This window comes from Hypomesus transpacificus, chromosome 5 (assembly GCF_021917145.1).
Source record: "Hypomesus transpacificus isolate Combined female chromosome 5, fHypTra1, whole genome shotgun sequence".
Lineage (NCBI taxonomy): Eukaryota > Metazoa > Chordata > Actinopteri > Osmeriformes > Osmeridae > Hypomesus > Hypomesus transpacificus.
Window position 1 is genome coordinate 165,381 of NC_061064.1, and position 27,404 is coordinate 192,784.

Consider the following 27,404-nt stretch of genomic DNA (forward strand, 5'->3'; position numbering starts at 1 on the left):
TCGTGCCAGAGCGTCGTGCCAGAGCGTCGTGCCAGAGCGGATGTCCGGTCAAGAGATCGTTGTCACTCGGGGAAAAAAAAAAGTAAAAATAAGGAACGACACATAATCCAAATCAGGTTGCTGTACAGTGTAGAACTGGATCATTCTGTGCATGTTTATCCAGGGTAGATGGTAGGAAAAGCTGGAGATCGGGGGTCGAAGGCCCAACACAAGCCTCCTCTGATTTTGTGAGCTGCTGCAGAGGACACTGATTACAACGAGTATCGATACAAAGTGGATGAGACTCTGAGACGTCTTTGCCTTCAAGAGCTTCCCCTTTTTTTTTTTTTTTTTTTAGCAAAAATATCATGCAGTCTTTAGTTCCAAAATCCGCCCCCCCCCCACCCCCCCAAGGGTTCAGTCAGGTGTTCAGTTGTTTCTGGACGAAAAGGGAGATTCAGAGGCTTGAAAAGTTTCTCTCAGAATTATTCTTAAACATTCAAGTCATTCTATTAATACTTTGTACAGGAGAAAGGTCCTTCAGATTTACACACACATGTGTATATATAAATATAATATATAGAAATATGCATATACATATGTATCAACTTGTATATGTGTATACATATTTTCCAACCGTATCAAAGCCAATTTAATGTGCTCTCAAAATATGGCCCATGATTCCTAGTAGGATACACATCAATTCACGTAGTACAACCAGTAGATTAGGTTGAAAAATCCAAAGGTTATGGGGAAAATGACCCGGGACCACTTGTCAATGGTGCTGACATCAGCCAGGTTAGGGATCTTCAGCTTGAGCTTGGAGGAGCGTCGTCGTAGGCGACAGTTGGCCCGGGTGCGCATGGCGCCGCGGTCCAAGGAGTGGTGGCTAAAGCCGTCCCTAGGGGCCATGGGCTTCCTGAACTGCACCCCTGAACTGTCAAAGGACATGACTGAGTTCCGCGAGTCGCTGACACTGCTTCCGACGTCGGAGGGCATCACCTCGTTGTTCATCTCCAGCGTGGTGAGCAGGATGTTCCCGTACGCATCCACCTATCAGGAGGAGCGGTGGAGACAGGGTGTCAGAGACGGAGGTATCGTGATGTCACTTCCCCCCCTCCCCTTCCTGTCTGCTTAAGCACTGTGACTCCCCTGCCTGGCATTCCTACATTACTGCTCTTATAATTTAAGCTAAAGCAAATGTAATGATGATATGGAATGTCATTTTCTTCATGCCTCTTTTTAAAAAGATTTCTTAATTATTCACTTTCCACCATTTCGGTCTTAAAGACTATTACATTTCTTTCTCAATGTTGAGTCAGTTGACACAAATTAATTACATCGCTCTATCAATCTCACTATCAGACCTCAATTAAACTGCTGCGACACAGCACAAACTGTATTATTTCTAAATGCATGTACCCCAACTTTTCTTTGTTCCTCGAGATACAGATTTCTCCGCTGTGTATATGACCTGAGGGTGTTGGTTTGAAACGGCACGGATATGGAGTCCTTGCAATGTGAAAAAAAGTGAAGAGAATATTAATACGCCTATAAAACACTGACAATCAAGCACATTTTCTAAAAATACAGAATACATAAAACATAAGGTTAACAAGAACAATTTAGCATAAGCATGGCAGGTCATATTTCCGACACAGACAAAGAACTTCACTCAGTCTAACTGTTTTAGAGCCTAAACTCATTGATTCCCCGAGCAAATATTTCTCTACAACCCTCCCACCACCCTGCCATTTTCAATGGAAGCTAACAAAAGGTTATAAAATGCAACTCCTGTGTCAAGGTTAGACTGAATTAAGCCCACAGCATAAACATAGACAACACCCTGATTGGAGAATGAAAATGTGTCACACAACTCCGGAGCTTGATGAGCTGGTACCTCCATGAAGAAACACTACGCTCGTTACTAAGTCAGGGCTTGAAGAAGAGCAATGGAGGATGGTTACCGAATGTGTATCTAGTGGAAAGGTGGCATCAGTATTAGTATAGATTCGTCTTGGGAGATAAAAACTAGTCTATGTAAAGAAACAAAAAAACAAAACAAAAGACTAACAAAAGCGTTGGTTATTTGACAGTTTGGCTGTGACCGGCACGAGGAGAGGGAGCAGAGAGGGTGAGAGGAGAGAACGAGAGGGAGGAGAGAGGAGAGAGGAGGGAGGAAAGGAGAGAGGAGAGAGGAGAGAGGAGGGAGGAGAGAGGAGAGAGGAGGGAGGAGACACGGGGATGCAAACCTGTTCCCTCAGGCGCTTTTCTTCGTATCTCGGACGCTCGTTGTTGGCTTTGTTCATCCTGTCGTTGATCTTCTTCTGCTGCTGGGGGCCTCTTCCAAAGAACACGTAATTAACGAAGGCATATTCCAGCAACGCCAGGAACACAAACACAAAACAGCCCATGAGGTAGACATCGATGGCTTTCACATATGGGATCTTTGGGAGGGTCTCCCTAAGGTGGGTGTTAATTGTTGTCATGGTGAGCACCGTGGTAACACCTGAAAAAGGCAGAGACAGACAACAGAAACAGAGAACGACCATTAAATCAACAGAAGACACATTTGATATTTGATCTGATTGGCACGTTTCATTTACGTTCATGCACCTATTTATACATGTGCCAGAGATTGACAGAGACTTGAATCTCACAAGCCAGATTGATATTGTTTAAGATCTATGAAAATGAATTTAGATAATTGTGTTTATTTATTTTTTTACCATCTTTATGACATCAGTAACTCAACCGATATGTCAATATGTTCTTGAACCATCAAAGACACCTTCAATTAGGTCCACATTTGACGAGAATAAAAAACGACAACTAAAAAAGGCATCAAATCAATGACTAATTATAGGAAAACCATGTGATTAATGCCATTCCATGATCCCCCTACTTTGACAGCTCTAATCATTCGCGACGGCACAAGTTCTCCTCAATCGGTGTGGGACCACCGTTCGTGATTGTGCTGCGGCCAGCAGTTTTAACAACGCCGTACAACAGCAACGCAAGTCACCGCAATGACACGGCAACCTTGTGTGAGGAGCAGGAGCCGGCTCCGCCCCGCAGCGTACGGCGCGGGAACGCCACAAAAGGCGACGGCGGCGGCGGTGTCTCACCCAGGGCAACTCGTGCCGCGGACGCGTCGTAGTTGATCCAGAAGGACACCCAGGAAAGGATGGTGATCAGAATGGACGGCATGTAGGTCTGCAGGATGAAGTAGCCAATGTTCCTCTTTATCCTGAAACTCAGCGATAGCCTGGGGTAGGACCCTTTTACACAACGAGAAAGGATGGAGGGCAGAGAGAGACAGAGAGACAGAGAGAGAGAGAGACAGAGAGAGGCAGAGAGAGAAAGAGAGAGAGAGAGAGAGAGAGAGAGAGAGAGAGAGAGAGAGAGAGAGAGAGAGAGAGAGAGAGAGAGAGAGAGAGAGAGAGAGAGAGAGAGAGAGAGAGAGAGAGAGAGAGAAGAAGAAAGCCATCAGTGAAAACAAGACAAAACGAGGAAAGGGAGAAAAACAAAAAAAAGAGCAGAGAAAAGAATCTGGCACAAGTTATGAGTTCCAAAGTCTGCACTTTGACAATGCGCAGGGTAGTCATTTCTTCATTTGTTCAGACGGAGCACTTAATTTCCCCAAAGCAATGGATTCCTTTCCAGGGACAAGTTCGATTCCAATTAAACATGGCAGAAAGTCGCAAACACGGCAGATTTTCTGCAACCCCCCTCATCTCTGCAGGCCTCGCCAGCATCCCTTGGAGGATTGTCACAAAGAGCTGCTGTGTTTTTCTCTGTTTAGCACTTTCTCTGTCTTCTAAACATCACCTAAAGGGGATTTAAAAGGTGCGTACGGGAGACCACATTATCACTACATTAAGTCTGGGTGGAAAAGATGGTGGGAGATGTCCTGGCAGGTGAAACCATGGCTACCTCTACTGTGGGTAGAGCTCAGTGGTTAGAGCATAGGATGCACGTCAAATAGTCCCAGGTTCAACAATCCCCTGGACTGTAAGTAGCTTTGATAAAGTAATGGATGACAGAATCTGTTTGGCTAATCAATAATATAATTACTGTTATTATCTCACACAGATAGCTACTCTTAATGGGTTGAAGTTTGGACATGGTGTTAATTGATTACTCAAACTGCAGCACCAATAAGCTGTAAATGAGAAGGAGGAACCTGGATATGACCTATCCATAACCCTTTATTTGAAACTGCAAGGCACAATTACATTCAACTTCTCACCAATGCAATTAAACACCTTGATAATGCTGAATATCTACATCTTATGATTCTATGGAATATTACAGTCTGAAAAACAGCCTTCCAAAACAAGTTATGAAGCGGAAGCAAATAGCTTTCCAAACATGTAGGTTTAGTTCAAAAGGTTGAGATTGAGTTCGGACATGCCACGAAGATAATAGATTTCCATTCAATCAACCAAGCTCTGTAACACAACATCGCACAACACAGAGATTTTGACGCAAAATTTCAGTTGGTTTTCAACTCAGCTCAGACCCGGGTGCTTGTTGCCGTTCTTACCTGTGGTGAACCTCACCTCCCTGGACACCAAGCGCAGCTCCACGATGGAGAACTGAGGGAGCTCCAGCTTGTCCACTCCGGTCACGGCCGTGTCCCCTCCTTGCCAGAAGAACACGATGTCATCTGTTGTGTACCCATCTGTTTGAGGGAAGGAGGTTGGGAAAGATGGAGGGAGGGATGAATGGAAGAAAGGAAGGGGGGGATGGAAGGAAGGATGGAGGAAAGATGGGGGGGGGGGGGGGTGGAGGATGGGACGGAGAGAGGGAGGGGTGGAGAGATGATTAAGAGTAAGGTTCAGTCCTGGTCACATTAAAACAATGAAGGACACTGTCAGGACACTGTCAGGACACTCTGTCAGGACACTCTGTCAGGACACTCTGTCAGGACACTCTGTCAAGCCGCTGCTGTTTGTCTCCTTCTGCTGTCAGGTTGCTGTGTTTCAGACTTCGCTGCAAAAGTCCACACTCGACACTCATGAGACATGGATGTCAAAGTGTGACCTCTAAGGCAGATTTACATTGTGCGGTTCAAGCGATAGGCTACCTCACACACTCTCACCCTGCAGTGGATCCACAGGATTCATGCCTGTACTGTATTTCACATTTAACTGCCTCTTTGCTGCTGCCCCTGTCCCAGCCAGGAGCTTGTCAAGAGCCATACTCTACACAGAATTCATCCCATTTTAATCTCTCCCTGAAGCGGGAGGTGATGGAACTATGTGCATTACCCCGTTGCCTAGCCCTTAATCTATGATACTGCGGGGCACTGAGAAACCTTCTCGCCAACACATTCTGCCTCACTGGAATCAGTCATTCAGAAATGTTTCATATCCTCGATATTATTGCCAAAACAGCCAAATATTTATACTTCCACAAATATAAAAAACAACTCATATTGGTGAAAATGTCTGTTCTATTGAACGCAAACCCTGGTAGTATTTAGTGACCAGCGATCATGTTTATTGGCTAGTAGTAGCAGAAGCAAATGTTGGACGTCAAAGACCAATCAGGGACATGCTGCCGTGGTTTCTATTTACCTTAGCATGTGTCTACTTGGCAAGACCCTCCTGCTCCAGATGGTGGTGAAGGTGTGAGGAGAGATATAGCCATGTTTTTCATTAGCGTCACTGTGACAGGCACGGCTCCTTGGCTAGAGCCGAGATTTAAATACATTGGGCCACATCGAAGTGTTTTAAATTTCAGCAGCACATGTTGATGGAGTCATTGGCCTTTGAGTTAACACATCTATAACGGATGACACACCCTGTCTTGGATGCCAATAACGCTGCCAAACAGCTGCCGTAAGAAATCCATATGATTATAGCTGCAAACATTTGCTGCATCAAAACCACCAAGTAGTCAGGTGACTTTTTGACAAAACTGCTGCAGTTCTGGCCCTCACACCTCGATTTAGGGAGTTCACACTGTCTGCCTGAAGGAAGTTATGTTGGATAACTGGAGACTAGCGTTGAATGAAAACTACACAACTAAGTGCATGAATTCTTAGGTTATTCTTATGTATATTTCATGGTGAAAACAGTGCCGATTTAAGTAGTAAAGGTTTTTTGACTGGAAAATGGATTCTGTTTAAAATGAAGTAGATAGATGTGTGTAAAATGTTTTAATTTTCTTTCAATCCCAGCTGGTATCTAGCTGTGTCTCAGAAAGGCTGACCAATGGGAACGGCAGGATGACATTCATGCAGTGAGGCTTGAAGAGCCCCAGAGCTGTGTTGACGGTGTGTGTGTGTGTGTGTGTGGGGGGGGTTACAGGATCCTTAGTCTACAGAGGAGAGGGCTGGAAGGTGTGAGCCGGTGCACAGGGTCCACCTACAGCTTTCGATTTCCAGGGTGCAGTTCTGCTCGTCGAGGGGGTACCTCCGCAGGTCCATCATGCAAGCTGCCGTGGTGGTTATTCTGAAACACAAGACAGGAAGCAGAGACACAGAGGGGCCCAGGGAGGAGGACCGTCGTTACCTTGGTAACCTGCACAAAAAAAATCACGGCGCAGCCTGCGAGATGTGCGTGTTTAAATGAGTAATGTACGGCAACTGTCTCGTGCTAACAGGAGGAGGAGGGGGGGAGGAGGGGGGGAGGGGGGGGGGGATTGGGTAGACACCCCCACCTCCAAAAAAGAAAGCGAATGCAGTGGCTGTCAGACTGGTGCTGAGCGCCAGCCGTCTGACACGCGTCTGCAGCTGAAGAGGACGTGAGAAGGTGCTTTTCTTCTCTCCGCACCATCTGTCTTTCTGTTTAAGACGTTCCCTTAATAGCTGTGGTCACCTCTTAATACATTTTTAATGAATGAAACACTATTAATTTACGTTGGTGAGGATGTGTTCCGACTAAGGCAAGTAGACTCAAAATACAGACAGAGGTCTGCATACAAAATTCATGTTACACAGAGGGTACTACTCTGGAGAAGAGGATCCCTCTCTGAATTGCTCCTCCCGAGGTTTCTACCATTTTTTCTCCTGTTGGGAGTTTTTCTGGGAGTTTTTCCTTGTCTTCCTTAAGGGTTTAGGTTGGTTGAGGGGCAGTTCTATGGGTGTATGTGAAGCCCTCTGTGACATGATTGCGTGTAAAAAGGGCTATACACATACGTTTGATTTGATACTTAGTGTTAGTGCTCAGACAGGTACAGACACCTTGTCAACGAGGCACCGTGACAATTCGTGGTTGAACTGCAAACTGCAAAAAGCTGATTTTCAACATCTGTACCTCATTCAACTCCCCCCAAACCAATAACAACACAGATACAATGAACAACCTCTACCCTGTAGGTAACATTAGATGTAGAAAACATATTTGCACTTGTAATACGCATGCAAGTCTGAAAGCGGGACTTTCCGTTGTGTAGATTTGTGTTACCGCCAGGTGTGTTGATAAGGGGTGTATGCATGTTTTATATTCAATTTCTATACATCCAGTGGCCCAGCAAACCAGTCCTGTTTACAGATTAGTTTAGTGGGAGTCTTTGGCACTAACTGAGATATTTACTAGTGCAGCACATTTTAGTAATTAGATTTGTGCTGTTAAATCATAGCAGCTTTCGATGCTTTCGGTCCACTTGTGCAAATGAAATAGGGAGCTCATTGGTTTGGCTGAATGGGAAAAGTAATTGAGTTTCAACTCATCACCTCTGCATGTCAAAGGAACCGCCACGTTCACAGGGAGAGTTTGATAGATACACGGTTTGTGTTTGTACAGTATGTGTTATGGGGGGGGGGGGGAGACGGGAGGGTTGGGAGTAAGTTTACTTTTTACAGAAACTCATTTCACTTTCAGGTTTTATGACTCAAGATGGACAGGTCCACGCCACACCTCTCATAATCAGTAATAACCAAGCACCTGTACTAGTACATATAATTACTTTAACCAACTTGTCTGTCGAAACAATGCTTGACTCCCTTTCAACCATTCACATAACCCTGCAGATTCCTCTGTAAATTGTTTGTCCAAGAAAAGGATTCAACCAAGCCTAGGCCAAGGCCCAAACCACAAAGGAATCACCCAGTCCTTTGTGATTTTTGATCTTAAACTAACTAAACGGCATAAAAAAAAAAGAAAAAAGAAAATGTTCCCACCGAGGACGTTCCCCATCTCTCACATCGTTACAGTCCAGGTTTCCGGTAGAGCCTCAGGCTCCGCCCTCTGAGGGAGGACCCAGAGCTTGGGCCCCGCCCTCTGAGGGAGGACCCAGAGCCTGGGCCCCGCCAGGCAGCAGGGAAGCTCTCTGAAACGGCCCCAGGGTGCCTGCTTTCCCCCAGCAGGATACTGCTCTGCATGCCTCCCTCTAGGCCTCTTCGTACTCGCTGGCTGTCTAGTCTGTTTCATTGATGAAACTGGGACATTGAGGTGCTAAGGGGATTAACTCCTTTCTGCAGTTTTTTTTTTTTTTTTGTTCCTTTCTGGGGCATTAAACTGTGGCTGGAAAAATGCACCGAGCCATCCTGGAGAGAAGGGAAAACGTCTGTGTGGCGTTTTGTGCCGTTTAGATTCCAGCAACGCCGCTGCTACACACAAGCGTATGGTTCAAAATGTTCCGCTTCTAAAAATGAAAATAATAAACAAAATGATAGTAATGATGACAGTGAGAGAGGGTAAAAGTTTGGGATTCTTGACAAATTATGAAGCAGAAGCTAAACCCTGCTACCGTGGGCAATTGTGTTTGAAACAAAAGCCTTGTGGTATGCCACCTTTACTGGTTAACATTAACATAACATTTACAGCTACATTTAGACTAAGCTTTGAAACATTTGAGAATGGGATGTGCCCTTTGGAACCAACCAACGGCACTGTCCTGACCACAGAAGCGTTACGTAACTGAACAGCCTGTTTGTCTCTCCCTGCCTTGTATCGTTACGTTTCACAAACAATATAAACAACGCTTGTTGTGGTCTGCTCCAGAGTTTTTTTTTTTTCCTGAGGAGGAGTCAGGGGAGTGTCAGGGGTCGGGGTTCAGGGGTCAGGGGGTATTGTGACAGTGGGGTTCAGGGGGTATTGTGACAGTGGGGGTCAGGGGGTATTGTGACAGTGGGGGTCAGGGGGCATTGTGACAGCGTAGCAAAGTGTTTACCTCAGTCCGTACAGAACGGTGCCGTCCGGGTGCAGACGGATCATCCTGTTCTTGACCGTCACGCCGTGCAGAAAGGACTTCTTGTCGTTCAGGAAGTAGGTGTCTGGGAGCCACAGCTGGTCGGCCACGCGGTTGTCCAGAGTCAGGTTGAGGTCCAGCTCAGCGTAGGCCAATCTCTTATCTCGCCAACTTTGCTGGAAATACATTGTGATGGTGTAGTCCTGGAATAGAGAGGAGGGGGAAGGGGGGGGGGTGGAGTTATTATCAGATCAAAGGGAAGCTCAGTGGTTAGAGCATTTGACTGCACATCAAGAGGTCCAAGGTTGAAATACCCCCTCTGGACGTGGCTTTGGATGAAAATGTCTGCGTAGTGAAGTGTGTGTGTGTGGACATAAAATGTAACCAAGATACAACTGTTTGCCCTTCTCCATGTCCTAAGAATAAACAATTAGAGGGATAATCTCTCTCATATTGTACTTTAAGGACATTGTTTTTTCAAAACATAGTGTTCTTGTAGAATACGCTTGATATACGCTAGATATTCCAGGATTTCACTGTCAAATATTGAAGATGCAAGTGAACCAAAATATACATCACAATTCAGAATGGGAGCTAATCTGAGTGGTTATTCAACTGGACATAAAGTGACCTACATTTGAAGTCGTGCTCTATGAAAAGAGTATTTCATGTTTTCCACGAAAACATGTTTTGCAGCGAAACATGCTACATAAAATGTTATGAAAAGCAAGATGTCAGTGTCCCTTTACATGTTGCTTACACCAGAACACTTGTGTTCATCAGACAAATAATGACGGTACCATAGATGTGTGATCTATGGTACCGGACTGCTATTTTGCTTCCAACTATTACGTCTAACAAGACATGCATGCAAGCAGGACCTTATTTAACCATAAACAAATGCAACATCATCCCTGCTGAATTTTATTTTAATATATTTTTTTTTTTGGGGGGGGGGGGGGGGTTCTGTCTTGGTACACGGAACTTTAGAACCCTTCTTCAGTCTATTCTCCTCTCTAACTGTCCAGGGAACAAAAGAACATAAAAAGAGATTGAACCTGCAGTTTCCTTGCAAACAACAGACTTCAAAGAATCACTTTCAATAACGTCAAGAAATATTACTCAAAGTGGCTTCCTGGCTCGCTCATGAAGACGAAGAAAACTGCTTCACACATGAGTGACTAACTCCAACAAATTAAAAATAAATTCTGCCTCAGAACCAGATGAAAATCCTCTTGTGACTTCGGCGTCGCAAAAACACTCAAAAACCAAAAAGCACATATTTTACTTCTAGGGGTATGAACTGTGGTAGTGACCGTGCCGCATTGAATATGTTTGAGAATAAAATGCAGTCGCAGGGAGTCAGAATGATGTCATGGCTCAGACCCCAGCCATATTGTCTTCTTGACTCAGTCGACTGGGCTCGATACAGCAGAGCTTTGACTAGCACAAGTTAGTAAATCAAGCTAAACATGTTGTTCCAATATGTCTGTCGTCATTTTAGATCTAAACCTGCATATATCTGCTAAGTAAAGGGGCAATTGAAACTTGAAATGTAAAAAAAATGCAGTTTGTGTTATTTAGTGACTTAGTGAACAAAACCAGGGACAGTTATTGACAAAATAGCTCAATAACAAGATGACAGCACGTGGCAAATGTATGCACTGTGTCAAAGCAAAGTGTTCAAGTCTTGTTCCAAAGGATGGACACGTCTGTTATTGAAACACTTTGGGACGAAGCTCGTCTAATGTCGATAAATATCTTTCCAAAACATATTAAAAACCAATGATCCTAAAGGGCTGAGTGAGAATGGATGCTTCACTGCAGCAAGGAAAATGTCACACTCACCATGTTTACTTCCGAGATGGAGTCGATGCTAGCGATGTTGATGCTCATTCCTACAATGACCGGAGGACCTGAGGGAAGATAAGAAGAAGAAGTCAGGCTACCAAACAACAAAAATTTTCTGCAACATGAGGTAGATTTCTGCAACATGAGGTAGATTTTAGACAATGTTTACAAGATTTTTTTTATAATGTTGCTAATCACCAAATTACATTCAACCAAATTCCCCTGGCTTCGATCATGACGACACAACGTCCGCCCTTCTAGAACTTTCTGCGTGCAAAAGTTTGGCTTCATCAGACTGCAGGTGTTTCACCTTCAACACATCTGGTGATAACTCACAGTGCCAAATCCAGAGCTCAAAGCAAGGACACACCTCCCAGTTGCCCCCCGAAAAGTGAACTTCTTGATTTGTAACAATCCCAGAAAGGGGGCTGTGTCACCCCCACCAGGGACGAATTAGTCATTTCCCAGTAAGCAGGCTACTGGATCATGACGATCAAATGAAGGAGAAAGCGTCTGACCACCAAATGATGACCCAATGCAAACTAAACAAGCTGAGAGGAATGTTCAACCTTTTGTTGTGGGACTTCTCCATGGCTTGCTGCTATTTATAGATGTGCCAGGGCTGGAATCCTATCAATCTTTGTGTTTCATGTGAGCTGGTGTGTCTGGTTCACAGCAACACCCTTCAGTAACCCAATGCAGCATTGGTAGGTCCTACGTTTGGTTTGTGATGTTCTCCATAACTATGCACAACTAAAAAGGGGGAAAATAATGTAGGGAATCTACATCCAAGACAGCTAACCAATAAAATGACGGATGCTGCAAAAAATAAAAAATAAATATTTTTTTATGAACTTGAAGCCAAACAGGAGGTGCAGCACCAATAGAAAATCTGTTCTGTTTTCTTCAATATTTTGACTATCAGGTTGTCTTGGTAGCTCTTCCATCATCGCCCCTAACCAATCACATCCTTGAAGGTTTCCTGCAACAGGGTGTCTCTTCCTGCTTTATCAGGTGTGTTGCATTGTGGGAGTTAGAGATTTGTACGTGTGATGTGAAACAGTGTCTGGAAGCTCTTTAGAAAGGCTGGCTTGCCACCATCCGCAATGTTTTCTTAGATACATTAATATTTCATAGGTCGTACTCCCCCCTTCCCTGTGAAACACAACAAAAACAAACTAAACATAGCAGGGATTTTTGTTAAGTACAATGATGTCTGGCGTTGAAAACAAGATCAGTGAAATCACGCCAGGCTATGGGGGTGTCATTACTCCTCCTGAGAGGAAATGTAAAACCAACAAAGACAGAAGTAAACCACGCAAGTGAAAATCAAGAAGAATTTCAATGGATATGGTGCTTCTTGGTGTGCTACAAAATTTCGACCAGTACATTTTTCCGGCCAGTCTCAAACCCTTTATTATTGTCTTTTTTTCTCCCTCTTTCTTTACTTCACAGAATCCAGGGATGAGTTCTGAACAGGCTTCTTCTGGACAAATCTGACAATTACCATGTTTCTCCAAATACTGGCACTGAAATATTAACCAGCACTTGACTAAGAGTGCACATCTCCTCTCTATTTTCTGTCGTCCCATTTTCTTCCCCCCTCGTCCTTCTGCAGCTACCGTGTTGACACGGCAACCTACCTCTCTCTTAAATGCCCTGTAGCTTTGTCATATTCCCTGACCCATCTCTTCAGAGAGAAAAAAAAAAAGAAAAAAAAGTGGGTCCATTTTCCATTGCGCTTTGTGAAGGCAACCAGTAACAATTTTCCCCTGAGACGTCAAAGTACATTTGTAGGGGCTGGTTGTAAACAGAAAGCATCCAGATCTCTCTCACTCACTCAAACTCTTACTGCATATTTTTACCTTCATTGAAACAGAGCGAGAGAGATCTACTTTGCCATCATTTCTTTCTCAAAATAAAAGCACTTACCTGCAGCTTCAATTCTCAGGCTGAAATGATTCACTGCTTCGCCAACAGCAGCTCTCTCACATCTCAGTTTTTTTTTTTATCATCATCAATTTTTATGTTCATACGTATAAACATGACCGTTTCCATATTTGAAAAGTACAAAACTACTTGATCAGCATTGTGTCTTTTACCGTGTATGTGTACAATGAATTAAAGTATGTGTGTACGTGCATGTGCTATGTGTGTATGTACGTGCACTACGTGTGTATGTGCTTGCACTATGTGTGTGTATGTGCCTGTATGTGCATGCGCTATGTGTGTACGTGTGTGTGTGTGAGAGGGAGGGAGAGATAGGGGAGGAGGGGTGAAGACCAGAGCCAAGCCACATCTACTATTTGCAATTATCACATCAGAGTGTGTCAGCACTTTCCAGTGCTTTTCCAATAAGCTGCATCTAAGCCACTACCTGTTGTGACCTGCGACTGTGTTCGCACATGGAGCACTGACCTCCCAGAGTACGGACCGCGTCCGGCGCTGACTGATAACTCGCCTGAGTATTGACAAGGCCCGTCTTCAAGGAGTGCAGAGTTTTTTTTTTTTTTTTAACACTCTTTAATAAAGTGCAGGCTCGAGTCCAACACTGCGCCTGCTATTCAATCACCTCGGCTCACGTAAAAAGATTTCCTGATCTTTGATAGCCTGCCAGTCGGTTCTTGTCTCTCATCCTAGCACGCTGCCCCCTGCCAAGGGGACTGCTCCCCACAGGAAGGAAAATACGCTCTCCCACTTTCAGTTCAATCTCAACACAGTGAGAAGTGATCGTCTTTATCCCGCAGTCTATACTTGTGTATCCCACAGTCGCTGCTTGCAACTATCTAGTAGACGAATTTTCAAGAGAACTCTGAACAACGCCGTACAATATCCAAGCCCTTAACCGTCCACGCATAGCGCAGGACTGTGTCTGGATCCTTTGGAGATTCATATCAAAACACAGACTGACAAAAGAGGACTGACACTGCACAAAATCACTGTGTTTGGATCGGATAGGCCACACCACACTCTACACCACACTTCACCACACTGCGCAACACTGCCACACCCACTCAGACACACAACCGCACACTCCACCCCACCACACGCCAAGCCTTCTTTCCACTCGCAGCTCTGCTTGTCCTTCTGCTCTCTCCGTAGTTTGGGTTTTTCGGCTTTTGCTGAGCGTGAGCTGTTTCCTGGAGCCAGCCTGTTTTTTTACCCTCACCAGCCAGATGGTCTCATTGTTTGTGTACGTATCTAAATGACAAATGTAAAGCAGGTGGGTCTTTTGAGGTGCTGACTCTGTTCATGCTGGTGGGCCCAGGTCACTGGAGTGCTGACGACAGCTTGGGGGGGGGGTATTTTTTATTCATATGCCAACATGTAAGAAGAGGCTATCATGAAAACCCTTTTTTAAAACAATTAAGCCACAGACCAACGTTTGATACAATGGGGCGTGTGTGTGTGTGTGGGGGGGGGGGGGGGCATCACCTCATTCTGTCCTGTTCTGTCTGGTGAGAGATCCAGTGTTCTAACTGGGCTAGAGAGGGGTATGGATTGAGTTCAGTTGTTCAGTTGTTGACGATCGGATTAGGCAAACTTACGTTTTGTCTGTACAAAGCAGCAAGAGCATTTCGGCAGTAAGTACCAGGAATACCAATCTCCCCGTACTTATACCGCACACAAAACCAAAGTCAAAACGGACCACAGAAATGCCTTTGTTCTAGCGACCGGATCCGCCCTCTCTCCTCCCGGCAGACCCTCCTCCACGACACGCTCCCGTTAGAACCAGTCTGAAGCTTCATAACCTGTGTGAAGGGTCCGATCGGCCCGCACAGCTCAAACAGCACCGCTACCCTAGTCGCAGCGATGCAGAGACAAGGAGAGACGTTTGATTCATTTTCTGAAGCACCCATCAACTCCTATCATCATTTCTTTTATTGTTCTAGGTGCATGCGCTCGCTAGACAGAGGTTTCCTACCTGAGAGCTGCACTCATCAGCATATGGATTATTGTAGAGGAAGGGGGGGGGGGTTGTCTGTATGGTGATGTGAAAGTTACTCCTCCTTGGTTTACTCTGATTATGCTACATAGGATTATTTGCATTGTTGTGAGGTTTGTTTTTGTCATGTTATTTCATGGATGCTGTCAAATTGCAAATGGCCCAGTGAAAACAAAATTGCTGGATAACGCCACTGCAAAGGAAACACCACTCTGCCTCAGATATAGAAGAAAAAAAAAATCTAATAATGGAGTCATTGCTTAGCAACAGAGGGTTCCATAGCAACTGTACAGCATTCTCATTCTAACATTACAAGGGAAGCACAGAGATTACATGCACAGTGTTGAATCTGCACTCGCTTTTGTATTCAATGGCCACGGTTATCATGAAAGTCCTTTCGAAAGACAATAAACCAGCAGACCAATATGCAGTTATGTTGCTTTCTTGGAATAAAATTAAACTGTCGAACTGGATGTAAAATACTGTAGGGTTAGTCTTTGCTACAAAATCCTATGGGTTTCTACTAGACGATATCTGATTGTTGGATTTTAACTAAATGTGAAGAAAACTATTAAAGGTGTACACACCCAGCCTACCCTAGGCCACACCCCCACCCACACCATTTCTACCATAAGCCACACCCACCCTGTCATAGACCAGTCTCCCAGTCTACAGAAATTCAGGCAAAGCTTTATTGCAAAATATCTGTTGGAATCATCATTATATTTGGTCTTGGGATACGGAAGGTCTATGCTAGTAAGGCAACACCCCTCAACTCCCTCTAGGGGGCGCTTGAACAGGGGAAACCCTGTTCTACACCATCAACCTGAGCTGCCAGGGGCATCATCGCTGTATTTGTTGACATGGGAAGTAGCAGTTTATTACAAACCTCTGCCTCATTAAGTCACCTGGAACCTCAATTATCAGTATCAAAGCAGAGAATCAATTAGTCAGCGTTAAAGTTTCAGCATCCTCTTCTTGGAAAATCGTCCTTATTTGTGTTGTTATTAACCGAAAATTGTCAACAAGGAATTGGAAACAACGAACGGCCACAACATCACCTTTTCATTAACGATGAGGCATGCTATCGGCCAATCCTAAACCTCGGTAATCACTCACTGTTAACTCGGCGTGCAGTACACACGAGATGCCCTTATACGTTTTCGACGATTAAGATAACAATCTGCAATAAAGCAATAAACACTGTACTGTATTAGCATGAGGGCGCCGTCGTGATCCATCACCCGGCGTGGGCTGGGCAGATCTATAACCAAGGTAACCAGGACTGATGACACACCCTGAGGCTGCTGAGGCAGGGGAGAGGGGTGAAGGGAGGCCCAGCGCTGTCAGACGTGGAGGGCTAGGGAGAAGGGAGATGGGGGAAGAAAGATGGAGCCAAAGGGATTCAATTAAGGGGGAAAACAGTTGGAACGGTTTGGGAAAGAAACCCGGGTGAAACGATGCTCTCAGAGAAAACCTGTGACTCCAGTAACCCCAGAGTTCAATAATGAGATGGGCTTTTAAGCATGCTTCCCGGCACTGCAGACCGAGGCATCAATCTCTGGATGCGGTAAATGACATTTCTTTTCTTGTTTATCTGAAACAATTGGAGAGCCGCGTCCCGTCCTTGGCCGGTCCCTGTTGCCCCTTCCCCCCCTCCTCCACCCCCCCCTCCTCCGCCCCTCCCTCCTCCCCCCCTCCTCCACCCCTCCCTCTTCCCCCCTCCTCTACCCCTCCCTCCTCCGCCCTCCTCCACCCCCCCCTCCCTCCACCCCCTCCCCCCCCTCCTCCACCCTCCCACCCTCCTCCACCCCCCCTCCCTCCTCCCCCCTCCTCCCCCCTCCTCCCCCCCCCCCTCCTCCTCCCCCCCTCCCCCCCCCTCCTCCCCCCTTCTCCCCCCTTCTCCCCCCTCCCTCTCAAGGACGCACCTCCCATCCATCACAGGGGGGTGTAAAAAGGGCGGTGCTGGGGGCACGAGGAGGAGAGTGGGAAACTGAAAAAGCGCCCCTCACGCAGTATGGCTGGGCGGAGTGTCTGGGGACCTTTGCAGAACGGCAGCATCCAGTTCACAGTCGTTTTCATCTCTCTTTCCATCTCTCTTTCCATCTCTCTTTCCATCTCTCTTTCCATCTCTCTTTCCATTTCTCTTTCCATCTCTCTTTCCATTTCGCTTTCCATCTCTCTTTCCACCCCACCTCCTCCTTTCTCCTTCAGTTCAAAGTTGCTGAAAACAACACTTTGAATTTGAAGATGAAGTACCTCCCATCTCTCCTCACCCCATACCCCTCCTCCCCCCTTCCAATCCCACCCTGCTCCCCCCTCAAACGGATACACACCTCATTTGACTCGGAGCAGAAAATGTACGAATCGAGGGGATGGGGGGGTTCTGAGTGCTCCTGCCTTAAGCAGTTTTGTCCACGCTGCCTGTGCAATAAATCACTTGCTGTTCTCTCTTCATCAGGATAGATATCATTCCTGCACGCCCCAACATCAATTCTACTGTTCTGGCAACACACTGACGTTTTCTGCTGAATAGGCATTGCTTTTACTCTGACTTACAGAGGGGCTCTCTGAGCCACAGTCATACAAAACAGCCCATCATTTCACATGGACGGAGAAAAAGATTACCTCCAATATGATAAGTATGAAATATAAATAAATATCAAAGTGGTGGGTGGCATGAGCTCTTGCTGCTACTCTATGCATGCATGAGGTCACATGCTCATTCCCTGCTCGTCTAAGATACTTGCACTAATGCACGTGTCAATTAAGGGGTCATCTTTGCAAAGGACAAAAGAGCAGTGTGGAAGCGACCGTCAATTAACGACATACCACACACAGTGAGTACGTGTGTAATAAACAGAGGCTGCCTGTCTTTTAACAGCTCCACTGGTCTCATAAAGTCGGGAGATTAAACAAATCCAAAATTGGCAAATGACTCCAAAGGTATTTTATAGAGGAGTGGCTTCCGTTTCGCCCTCTGTGATGTCATAACCGCGCCCCGGCAACAACTGTCCCGGTTTGTCCCAGACGCTTGACTGTCCCCATCAACGTCAACTCAGTGACTCTGCTGTTTCATGGCTCCGTTTAAAAGCCTCCCATTACAAATAAGACCGGGAGGCAGATGGGAGTTTGTTGGGCTCAACGGGGTAGGAAGAACAGTCAAAGCAGGCGCACGGGTGAACAAGAGGGGTGGTGGACAAGGGGCTTGATAGATGAGGGTGAACAAGAGGGGTGGTGGACAAGGGGCTTGATAGATGAGGGTGAACAAGAGGGGTGGTGGACAAGGGGCTTGATAGGGGCTGTGGATGAGGGGCGGTGGTGGATGAGGGGCGGTGGTGGATGAGGGGCGGTGGTGGATGAGGGGCGTGATGGATGAGGGGCGGTGGTGGATGAGGGGGGTGGTGGATGAGGGGCGGTGGTGGATGAGGGGGGTGGTGGATGAGGGGGGTGGTGGATGAGGGGCGGTGGTGGATGAGGGGGGTGGTGGATGAGGGGGGTGGTGGATGAGGGGCGGTGGTGGATGAGGGGCGGTGGTGGATGAGGGGCGTGATGGATGAGGGGCGGTGGTGGATGAGGGGCAGTGGTGGATGAGGGGGGTGGTGGATGAGGGGGGTGGTGGATGAGGGGCGGTGGTGGATGAGGGGCGGTGGTGGATGAGGGGCGTGATGGATGAGGGGCGGTGGTGGATGAGGGGCGGTGGTGGATGAGGGGGGTGGTGGATGAGGGGCGGTGGTGGATGAGGGGGGGTGGTGGATGAGGGGGGTGGTGGATGAGGGGCGGTGGTGGATGAGGGGCGTGATGGATGAGGGGCGGTGGTGGATGAGGGGCGGTGCTGGATGAGAGGGGTGCTGGATGAGGGGCGGTGGTGGATGAGGGGCGGTGGTGGATGAGGGGCGGTGGTGGATGAGGGGCGTTGCTGGATGAGAAGCGTGATGGATGCGAGGGGTGATGGATGCGAGGGGTGATGGATCGGAGTGGATGAGAGGCGCTGGTGGCTGTGTTGTCTGAGGGATGAACTGGCATCGCGCCACAGCTGCGTCGGAGTATGTGACAGCCAGAGATCAGGTGGTCACAGTCACAGCTGAATATTACCCCCACACACACACAAACACACACACCCCTCACCTCGGCAGCCTCTGTCAGAGCCCCACACCGTACCGGATCCTTGCACTGTGGAACGTCCCCGCGCCCTCAGCCGGAACCAATATCAGTACTCTCCAGCAGCTTTACAGTGCAGCTCTGTAGTGTGACCAGCCCCCAGGCCTGGCTTAGGGGAGGCATCTCACACAGTTCCAGCCACAGAGGAGAGAGGCTTGTGAATTAGCCTCCGTGGAGGGGGGAGGGAAGGCGGGGGGGGGGGGGGGGGGGGAACATGACACCCAGTATATTACAGTACAGCACAGCAGGGACACCTGCACAGGGAGAGCAGAGACCAGGAGACAATGGTTGCAAGGGTAGAAACTGGCATGGAGATGCCTCGACAAACAAGACTGTTATACTAGGGCTCGGGCTGATTCAACATGGTCCTCTAGGGTGAAATGATGTTGGGCCAGAAACTAGTATGTTTAGACAGTGTTCTGTTCTGTTGTGTTTTTTTTGCAATAAACCAGTCCCTCACACCATGCATACAGCTATGTATGGATGGTTATCAGACATGTCATCGTTTTATTTTGCATAAACCGATTTCCAAGACTGAGCAAAAGGTGTCCTACAGACACCTGCATCTTTACATGAAAAGATCACAGCCCACTCACACACATCTCAGTGTGTTGGCCAAGTGCTGGATCCAGGGGGCGCGAGGGGCAGGAGGGGCAGGAGGGGTAGGAGGGAAAGGAGAGGCAGGAGAGGCAGGAGGGGCAGGAGAGGCAGGAGGGGCAGGAGAGGCAGGAGGGGCAGGAGGGGCAGGAGAGGCAGGAGGGGCAGGAGAGACAGGAGAGGCAGGAGGGGCAGGATGGGCAGGAGGGGCAGGAGGGGCAGGAGGGACATGAGGGGCGCGAGGGGCAGGAGGGGCAGGAGGGGCAGGAGAGGCAGGAGGGGCAGGAAAGGCAGGAGGGGCAGGAGGGGCAAGAGAGGCAGGAGAGGCAGGAGAGGCAGGAGTGGCAAGAGGGGCAGGAGAGGCAGGAGGGGCAGGAGAGGCAGGAGGGGCAGGAGAGGCAGGAGAGGCAGGAGGGGCAGGAGGGGCAGGAGGGGCAGGAGGGGCAGGAGAGGCAGGAGGGGCAGGAGGGGCAGGAGAGGCAGGAGAGGCAGGAGGGGCAGGAGAGGCAGGAGGGGCAGGAGGGGCACGAGGGGCACGAGGGCACGAGGGGCAGGAGGGGCACGAGGGGCAGGATGGGCACTAGGGCAGTGTTCACAGCACTACTGATATGTCAGCCCCATTTCAAGCTTTGTTAACGACAAGCTGAGACCATAAAACCCATTTCTGTGGTGATGACAGCTAGATTTAAAGTGGGTCCTTCAGGGGTATGTGTGTGTGTTGAGAGTGTGTGTTTGTGTGTGTTTAGAGCGTGTGTGTGTGTGTGTTTAGAGCGTGTGTGTTGGGGGGGGGTGGAGGGGGGGCGGACGGGGGTGACGGCTAAGCTGAGCTCTCTCGTCGCTTGGCACAGCCTCGACTGTGACGATGCTTTTTTTTGTTTTGCGACTCCGAGGCGAGATCATTACAGTGAGTACCCCTCGGTGTGCCCCGAAGCCTCACAGCACACGAGTGACTCATGATCCACGCTCCCGCCCCCAAATCAAGGATGGCGGCAGAGGCAGAGACGGAGGCAGAGGGAGAAGCAGTAGCAGAGGCAGAAACAGAGGCAGAGACGGAGGCAGAGGGAGAGGCAGTAGCAGAAACAGACAAAGAGGCAGTGTCGGAAACAGACAGAGAAAGAAAGAGTAGTAGTGGCAAAAACACAGAGGCAGTAGCAGCATCAGAGGCAGAGGCAAAGAAAGAGGCAGAGGCAGGAGCAGCATCAGAGGCAGAGGCAAAGAAAGAGGCAGAGGCAGGAGCAGGACCAGGATCCAGTCCCGGTCCCCTAGCACAAACCCAGCTTAGATGAACCACCCACACACTGCACAGCAGATCCTGCCAAGCCCTCAACATTAAAGCATAGGGATTATTCATAACCCTAATACATTTATTAGCCAGGAAATCTCCCTGGGGTGATAACGTGTCGGTAAGAGTTCCGAAAAGGTCATGTAACCGGACCGGGCGCGACCTGCAGCGGAATGAGAATGTTCCGGGCCATCTGACGGAAGCAGAATTCCGTAGTGTTCCGTGGCGGGTGCCCCGGTCTGTGTCCCAGGGCCAGGGTCCTAAATCACCCCTCTAACGACTTCCCCCCCGCCCCGGTCCTGCTCACAGCTGCCACGAGCCTGAGATATGTATGCTGTTCCATTAATATATGGCCCCTGCAATGTACATTTCCATATAAATCAACTGTGTATGGCCACACCTTGTTAAAGTTTTTAATTCAATATCGCTATCGTCAGAAGCATATGTCGCCGCGAGAAGGGGTGTTGAGTTTACTGGGATAATTACAGCTGTGTAAACTCATCCATGATCCTGTAAACCCTCTGTTTAGAGCGGAGCGCATGTTTCTCTGCTACTAACGAGGTATTACCTATCCTACAGGGCAACCAACACATGTTGGGGAGCATGTCTGAAGTGATGTTTTAAGACATGTTTCTAAACTGAAAAAAAGATCTGAAAAAGAACTTTATTAATATTAATCATTAATTCTAAAAATGTATTAACTTATTATTATTAAACTGCTCTCAAATTGATGAACACAACCAACAAATGGCTCTGAAACTGGAGCATGTAGTTTGTTGTGACAAAAATATCCCTTTTTCCATCACAGTCATAATACTGAGGAAACTACAATATGGCCAGCTGCTAAAATAGAACCTACAATAACTTCATTAATATTGTGACATAAACCTTACTACAGTCACCACTGATTGATATGACTATCTAGTACTGTAAGTATTAGGACCAGGCTACTCAAATGCTAACATATTATTGGTTAAAATGATGGACTGACCAGTGGCAAGGGCAGTTTATTACTCTAAACAAAAAAAATCTTCCTTACAAGATGAGACAAATATCTCCCAGATAGACTCCCAGAGCAGGCTCAACCAACAGAACAGAACAGCCCTCCTAAAGACAGCTCAGATCTGACAGACATCCAGTCCAGATATTTCACGAGTAAACTTCAGCCACTCTCCAGCGTGCAGGCACCACTGCCTCGCATATCATTTACTACCCCGTTTGTGTCGTCCAGCAGGAAACATGAGTGTGCTGAACACAGGTGTGTCTCTCCGGCTCCCTCGCCCTCTCATTAAGGTGCAAAGTAAGCCGTCTGGGAAGTTCACTTAAGATTCTAATCATGGCGGCAGCGGCTGGAATAGAGATCTCTGTACAAGATGATTCTCTGATGCACAGAGATAGGCAGGCTCTCTTACAGTCTGTGTGTGTGTGTGTGTGTGTGTGTGTGTGTGTGTGTGTGTGTGTGTGTGTGTGAAGGCGTGCGCCTGTGTGCAAGAATGTGTGTGTTGTCTGTATAGTGCTTGTAGTGTGTGTGTGTGTGTGTGTGTGTATCTGTATGTCAAGGAGGGAATCATTGGAAGAGAAATAGAGAGAAAGGCAGAGTGAACCATTGTTTATCCGGGAGACGGAAAGAGTGAAAGAGAGAGAATCTGAGAATGCCGGATAATGAAAAAGGGCTAGAACGCAGAGCGAGGGAGGGTGGCTGTGTGCATGGGGACTCTGGCTCCAGCGGCGTCAGCATGCTCTCTGTGTGTCCCCGCAGTGACAGCAAAGGCGTCACACCCTCTCCCTTCGTTGTAAATTAGACAACAATAACAAATTCATAAAATTCATACGAAGCAGATCAGTCACTGACAGAAGCCCGACACGTGTCCACATGCTCCTTATTTAAAACACTATGACTCTAAAATTAAACATAAATCAACAGGCAGGGAAAACGTGTCCCTCAAGCCATGGGTGCGACATGCGTATTACTTTCACTAATTAATTTTGACCCTAAATGGACGTTGAAAGGATTCCCTGCACTTAATACAATGCTTGATTGTGAAAAAACGAAGGAGCAGAAAACCTCACGTAACGAGTCATCGGCTCGTAAAATCAAGGTTGTCAAAAGCTGCGTTGATTAGTGAGATTGTAAGTGAGGCTTTGCACAGATGGCCATCAGGAAAGTGGACACATTTGGGATACAACGGCTAATTCCATTTAATTTTACGGCCGACTCTCGTGTAAAACCACACAATAGCAGAATGTAAGTGCATGCGACTTTAGACGAATCAGACATCATTTGGGGTTCTTGTCTAAATTAAATCAACCCTCGGACGATGTCCTGCACTGGCACAAGAAACACCTGGAGCCACGGGAACCGGCCCCCCCCAGCAGAGCATCCCCCGTCCTGGGCGGTTTGTCTGAGAGACTGCCCCAAGTCCTGAGGACAAAAATATCTCTGAGATCTCGACACCTCAGTGAGCTTTGTCATTCCTCATCCTCGGTCCTCCACACCGGCGTGCCCTGGCCTCTCTTGCTGTGCTACTCATCTCTCTGGATGCCCAAACGCATCGTCAGGACACCGGGGTGGTAGATTCTGCTTAGTGCAAGCTCTTTCTCCGACTGATAGCACACTACATCCATGGGCTATTTGTTGAGAAGTCACAACGGAAGCCAATGATCCTAACAAACACCAAGACAGTAAAAAAGGAGAGGAACACAGAGTCTTGCTACTGACACAGCACTGTAGACCATGGGGGGGGGAGAGAGAGAGAGAGAGAGAGAGAGAGAGAGAGAGAGAGAGAGAGAAACTGCAGAAAGCTGATTCACTCTTATTCAACGCAACTTTTCACTCACTCTATCCTGGACTGAATACGTCACGACAAGAACACTTAAAGTGGATATAACACAAAAGATCACATTTCACTATTGCATTAACTCGATCTGAAACTACATTTGAATCATTCCTGTTGCAATAAAAACCTAAAGGAATCCTGGGAAACACTTCAGATCCATGTGCTTGAAAAATGCATTGTTAACAAGTAACGAGGACCTTATGAGGTGCTTATTAATTTTAGCATACATTAACAAGACCATATAAGTGTTAACAATATTAATAAGGCATAAGGTTAGAGCTAGGGTTATGGTTAGGGTGTAAGATAAGTCAATAGGCAATCAGGTCTTCATAAGATGCTTACTATCCGAAGATTTACAACTTCCTAAGGCCTTCCTACCTATGAACTAATGCTTATTCCAAGCACTTGGATCTAAAGGGGAGGAGGGGAATCTCTGCGATCTGCAGGGCAAGAGAGTGGAGGGCTGGGGCTTGGAAGACGGAAGTCTTCCAGAGCTCTGTCACTTGAATTTGGGTTTGGCTGGGAGATCAATGCCACGGGGAGGGGACAGCATGGGCGGGGAGGGGGGGGGGGGCACACGCTGCAGACCACGGCAAGTCAGCTGAGTCCTGGAGCAACACCCAGGGAAACCTGGGATTCAACCATTAAAACCCTCTCTTCACCCTCCCCAACGCCCCCTGGGACGGTGAGATCCCAGCGGATGGGCCCGGGGTAGACCCAGGCTGCGGCGGCCACCCCCCCCCCCCCACCCCCCTTACGCCCCCTCGTCCAATTAAATAGTTTCCCTCGTCTCCTCGCAGGAGAGACGGAGTTGGTCAGCAGTTGTGTCAGGATGGAAGCTGCTGAGTGATGATGGAATTATCAGGAAGTGATGCGCTACAGTTTTCTGCCTGTGGGGTGGGGGTGGGGGGTATGAGGGCGCGGGACGGGGGCCCTGTCACTTCCTCTCTGTGCGGGACACTCATGCTAACTGTCCGCCGTTGCGGCGGAAACACACTGGGACAGCACGAGAGACTCGAGGAGGATAGGACTTCCGTGCTGACTGCACCAGTCTGTGCCTCAGTAACAGACACTTTGTGGTGAGAAAACATTGAAACAGTCACGATCAGTCAGCAATGTTCTGTACTGCACAGGGGGGATACATGAGTGGATGTACAACCCATAACAACACTTCTGATGGTTGAAAATACACAACCTTCTCTTCACAAAAGCACAGGCATTTCTTCCTTGTAATGATGACAACATCCTAAAAATAGTTGTTTTTGTTAAGATGCACGGTGGTTTCAAATGTTGCTTCGTTTAAAAGGTAGCACAATAGTACACAGTGACAGCCTGTCATTGAAGCCCCACATAAAGGAGCCAATTTCAAATGATACAAAATATTACCATATGGTTTCATAGCAAAGATTTCAAAAGATTATTCATTCGACAACATTTTCGCTGTAGTCTTCAGTCAACAGATTCATTATCACTTATAACAATAATGCCAGCAAACCCTCATTTTTCACCTCCCTCCATGGCTGTATCCTTGAAACCCACAATTAGACTGCTTGTCTATGTATCCTACTTCTGCTGAAGAAGCCATCTTCCACAGCTATGTGGTGGTGAATATATCCCTAGCAACGAGGAAGTCCCGTTTCTAAGGTTTCAAACACTTCAGCGGATCTCGATGAGGTCTAAACGGGAGCCATGACCAAACTAGTGTAGGTGGTTGCTGAAGGACAGGGGTTCGAGGACAGGTGTACCCCCCCCCCCCCCCCTACGTACCTCCAAAGTCTGGGCGCAGACGGATGTCATACCCCTTTAGTAGCTTGTCCACCGTAGACTTGGCAACAGACATGCCAGTGTTTCCAGGGGTGGAGCTGAGAGAGAGGAACACAAACGTGAGAACGCTTTCCCCCCCTCGGAAGGCCTAGTAAGCCCATGGGTTTTTCACTGTTGTGTTTCTGCACATGCACCCACCTGGGCCTAAAATGTTACATTTCACATTATGGGATTTCATTACTCATTTATTACATACTTAGTGTGGTCATGTGATCTAGACATGTACAGTCATTGGGGAAGCTGGTTGTCTAGGAGATGTTAATAAGACCACACCTGGCAGGCAACATGTTACTGCAAATTACACACAGTGACAGATTGATTGGTAGAATCCAATCAAAAATTTACAATTTTGAAAGTATTGGTGTTAGATAACACTGAAATACCTATTTATCCGTGAAGGAAAATGAAGAAAAAGCTCAAATTGTAACCCAAAGCAGCCAATTCGCCACGAAGCTGTCATTAAGGCTAATCAGAACAAATACTATGGTTGAGGGCGAGAGTCTGTGAGTATTAATTAAAGCCATCGTTCCGCCTGTGTCCTGTCTGGACGGGATACAGGAACGTAATCGAAATGTCAAAACGTCAAAATGGAAGACCCAGTTTAGGGCCATGGCTGTTTGATTAAGGATGTCAGCTTCAGTTGTCTAAATCTGGGGTCTGAGATTGTAGTTTATAATGGTAACATGGTAAATAAATACAATGTTGTCGGCCCACTTGAGGATAAATTGTCTACTTTAAAAAATAAATAGCTTGAGGACGTTTTTTGTTGTTGTCCTAAGACTTCTAAGCAAGACGGTAACAGGTGCTCAAAAATGCGCAATACTGCACGGACTTGACTCGAGGCGCTATTAATGGAAATATCAATTATAATGTAGACATTTACCCAAATGTCAACACACAGTGCCACTAAAATTACCAGACAGGCGGTTTTGTTTCACTTTCTCTGACTGATCAATGATGAATCGCTAGTAGTGATATGGTGTTGTTGATAGGGTGGGGGTGGGAGCAAATTATTATTTGCATTTTTTGTCGGTGGATGATTAAATCCTTGGAATTGATGTAAGAATATTCCTTAATAGTTTGAAATGATTAATGAGACGACCTAAACATTATGAACACGTTCATCTATAGGGAATTGTTTTAATTCACATCAGTGATTGATCAGTTGCATGGCTAATTTAGACCTTGTTTCATCACCTAATTATAGGGAAGGAAACAGGGCAGGCTATTGAGATATATAATCGGATTGATACTCGCCCAAGCCAATTAATGGTTATATGGATATCTGAATAGCGTTTTACAATAGGAGAACATGCACGCGCATATTTTGCACGCACATACGCGCGCGTACGCTACAGAATAGGTTTTAGTAGTTCAATTTGTGTGGTGATGTCGCTCTTATGTCGATATCCTGAAAATGTGATTTAAATGTTTTTTGTTGTTATTTTTTTTACATTAAGGCAATGGCGAACCCTTTGTGTGTCGTTAAAAAACATCTAGAAAATGCTCACTTACCTTTGAGCAAAGCAAACGAAGGACAAAGCCGCCAAAGCAGAGAAAATTCCACATAATTTATCTTCTTGAGGACCCAACATTTCCACAAATCCTTATGTAGTTTCAATAATCCAACCGCCTGTTGTCCAAAAATAATTGTAAAAAACAAGTAAAAGAGCCAGTCAAAAGAAATGACTGTAAAAATATATACGACAGTCTACACCTACTCATGTAGTGGCTTTATTTAAAAAAAATGCGTGTGTTTAAACCTCGTAATTGGTCCCAGCCG

The 27,404-nt window shown here is 46.9% G+C and overlaps 1 protein-coding gene across 2 annotated transcripts; it reads right to left on the bottom strand.

The window, feature by feature from the left end:
* Positions 1–678: 678 nt before the first annotated feature.
* gabrb4 (gamma-aminobutyric acid type A receptor subunit beta4) lies at positions 679–27,296 on the bottom strand. 2 transcript variants are annotated; one of them, XM_047020481.1, is made up of 10 exons: positions 27,137–27,296; positions 25,565–25,659; positions 10,972–11,039; positions 9,106–9,326; positions 6,361–6,443; positions 4,529–4,666; positions 3,108–3,260; positions 2,232–2,488; positions 1,402–1,491; positions 679–1,032 (listed from the first exon to the last, which is right to left on the bottom strand). In XM_047020481.1, the coding sequence occupies exons 1-10, from the start codon at positions 27,214–27,216 to the stop codon at positions 679–681; spliced, it is 1,539 nt and encodes a 512-aa protein (XP_046876437.1). In that variant the 5' UTR covers positions 27,217–27,296. The 2 variants fall into 2 exon arrangements, with proteins under 2 accessions (XP_046876437.1, XP_046876438.1); XM_047020482.1 differs by lacking the exon at positions 1,402–1,491 and having other exon boundaries at positions 27,137–27,192.
* Between the last annotated feature and the right edge of the window lie 108 nt (positions 27,297–27,404).